The sequence below is a fragment of the Penaeus chinensis genome, chromosome 27 (genome assembly GCF_019202785.1).
Source record: "Penaeus chinensis breed Huanghai No. 1 chromosome 27, ASM1920278v2, whole genome shotgun sequence".
NCBI classification, from domain to species: domain Eukaryota; kingdom Metazoa; phylum Arthropoda; class Malacostraca; order Decapoda; family Penaeidae; genus Penaeus; species Penaeus chinensis.
In genome coordinates this window covers 9936233-9938732 of record NC_061845.1, presented here as the reverse complement: position 1 = coordinate 9938732, position 2500 = coordinate 9936233, and the positions used below count along the sequence as shown (strand labels likewise).

Below are 2500 nucleotides of genomic sequence, written 5' to 3'. Positions count from 1 at the left end.
GTGACGTTACCCAGCATCATTTAATTTTATAATGTGACCCAGTAGGTCACAATGACTTTTTTGTTTTACTGTTTTATTACTGTGTATCCAGTTTTATGTTTCTTAGGTATTGGCTTATAGGTGATTTAGGATTCAGTTTACACAGATATGATAGTTTCTCATATATGTTTGAAATTAATGAATATAAATGTAGTCATACTTACACTTGCCCGCCAGGTTCCTCTGAGACCTGGCTTCCACACTCAGTTTAAAATTTTACACCCCTACCAGAGGATTTTTGATGTGTATATATATTAGTTTTCTTCATTTTTTTAACTGTCCTTTTTTTTTGAGAACTATAATGCAGTACCTTTATTTATATATATACATTTATATATATATTTATGTATTTATATATATGTATTTATATATATATATATGTTATATTAAATTTTTTCAAATACAAAATTAAATATATATTCTCATTACTAAATTACTGCTGCTCATATGTCAAGATCCCTTCTGATACCAAGGACAAAGATGTTATTTTGGTATCATGCAACCACCCAGGGTTTTGGGTTGAAGGAAACCCTGAAAAAGCCCAATTTTGACTCAACTAATGTGAGTTGCATGACTTAACGGTCATAAGGCTCGTGGGGTGCATTGAATTGATTCCTCTGTTGAGTGTGCCAAAGATACAGCGGCCATAAAAACAGTTTTAACCAATTTCTTTTATTCTTTAATCATATAAAAACATACATTTGGTATATCACAATGTAAATCTTAATATTAAACATTATAAAGAAAATAAGGAAATTTATCTTTTACTAACGCAATTCAAATCTAAGGTTGATTCTAACCCTCCCTTCTCCTAATAGTTATAATTTAATAATAACAATAAATATGATAAAAACAAATATGAGACAAAATTGGGACAGTCACCCCCACTCCCTGGTATTTTCAGTTTTATTCATTTAGTTGAATAAGTAATCAGTCCTATATTTCTTTCACAATTTTCCTCTTGTATACTTTACCTTAATCTATAGTTCCCTACCCAATTCATTCTTTGACATAATCAGAATTCTCTCCTTTGACTTATTTCATTGTATCCACGCCAAAAAAGAAAAAAAAATGAAGAAAAAAAACACATCAGGCTGACGAAATCATAGTGTGTTGATCTCCCCCAAATTTTCCTCAACCTCTTTTTCTGTCTCTGCATGCGAGATGAAAGCAACAACTCGTCTAAGTTATCACGGTTCAATTCATATGGACTCAATTTAAAATTATTCTCTTATATAATATTACAACCTTCAATTTCTGGGTAAAACAAAATATTCAACACCCAGCACTCAACATACCTGCATAACTGAATTACTGTGACAATATGCTTGAATTGTGAACATTTAAACAAACCTTTTATAGATAACTGTCATAATTTACTCTATTAATTCTAATACTTAATGTTGCTATAGTCATATGCCTTCAAGTTAAAAATACGTAAATAAATATTTCAGTGGGGTTTGGCAATTCTACTTGATCCAAATATCTTCACAATTTCAACCAGTGCTCCTTTTAAATCTGGAATCAGTATCGATATCAACACACACATACACACACACACACACACACACACACACACACACACACACACACACACACACACACACACACACACACACACACACACACACACACACACACACATACACACATACACACATACACATACACATATACATATACATATACATATACATATACATAAACATAAACATATACACATACATATACATATACATATACATATACATATACATATATATATATATATATATATATATATATATATATATATATGTGTGTGTGTGTGTGTGTGTGTGTGTGTGTGTGTGTGTGTGTGTGTGTGTGTGTATACATATATATATACACATACATAAATTTTTATGCTCTGTGTGTGAAAGTTTCTTATTCTGTGAAGATACACATTCTTTAGAGGTTAACGGCAGCAAATTTCTCTATTTTGCAGTGCTACACAATTCCCCAAACACAGAATACAATCTGGCCCATGGCATTTCATGGTTATTGCAGTGTGCCAAGGCTGTAGCCTACCTCCACTCCATACAGCCACGGCCTTTGCTGCACAGGTGAGAGATGACCTTGAAGTTCTTGTTTTGAATTGAGTGTTATTTTATGTATATGCTTTTTGAGACTGTTAAAATAAAAATTGAAGAGAAATCTTTTCCAAACAGGGACCTCAAACCTCCAAATTTGCTCCTTACAAAAGGAGCAAAAATCCTGAAAGTCTGTGACTTCGGGACAGCTTGTGAACTCAGTACCATTATGTCTGATAACCGAGGATCTGCTGCTTGGATGGCTCCTGAAGTCTTCGAAGGTCAGTAATTTCAACACTTTTTCTTTCTTGTTCATTTATGGCATGCAGCCATGGAAGTAATATATTTCAAAAACAGAAACAGATCATTCATCCAACAATTACACCTCAGTCACAAACATCAATATTGAC

At 32.6% G+C, this 2500-nt stretch overlaps 1 protein-coding gene across 1 annotated transcript in view; it reads left to right on the top strand.

Moving 5' to 3' along the window:
* The window catches only part of LOC125039379 (mitogen-activated protein kinase kinase kinase 7-like), a gene marked incomplete in the record, with an annotated part of 225210 nt that overhangs the window by 7425 nt on the left and 215285 nt on the right, over window positions 1–2500 (top strand). The window contains 2 exon segments of the mRNA XM_047633224.1: window positions 2006–2123; window positions 2229–2371. Coding sequence (XP_047489180.1) covers window positions 2006–2123; window positions 2229–2371 — 261 coding nt within the window.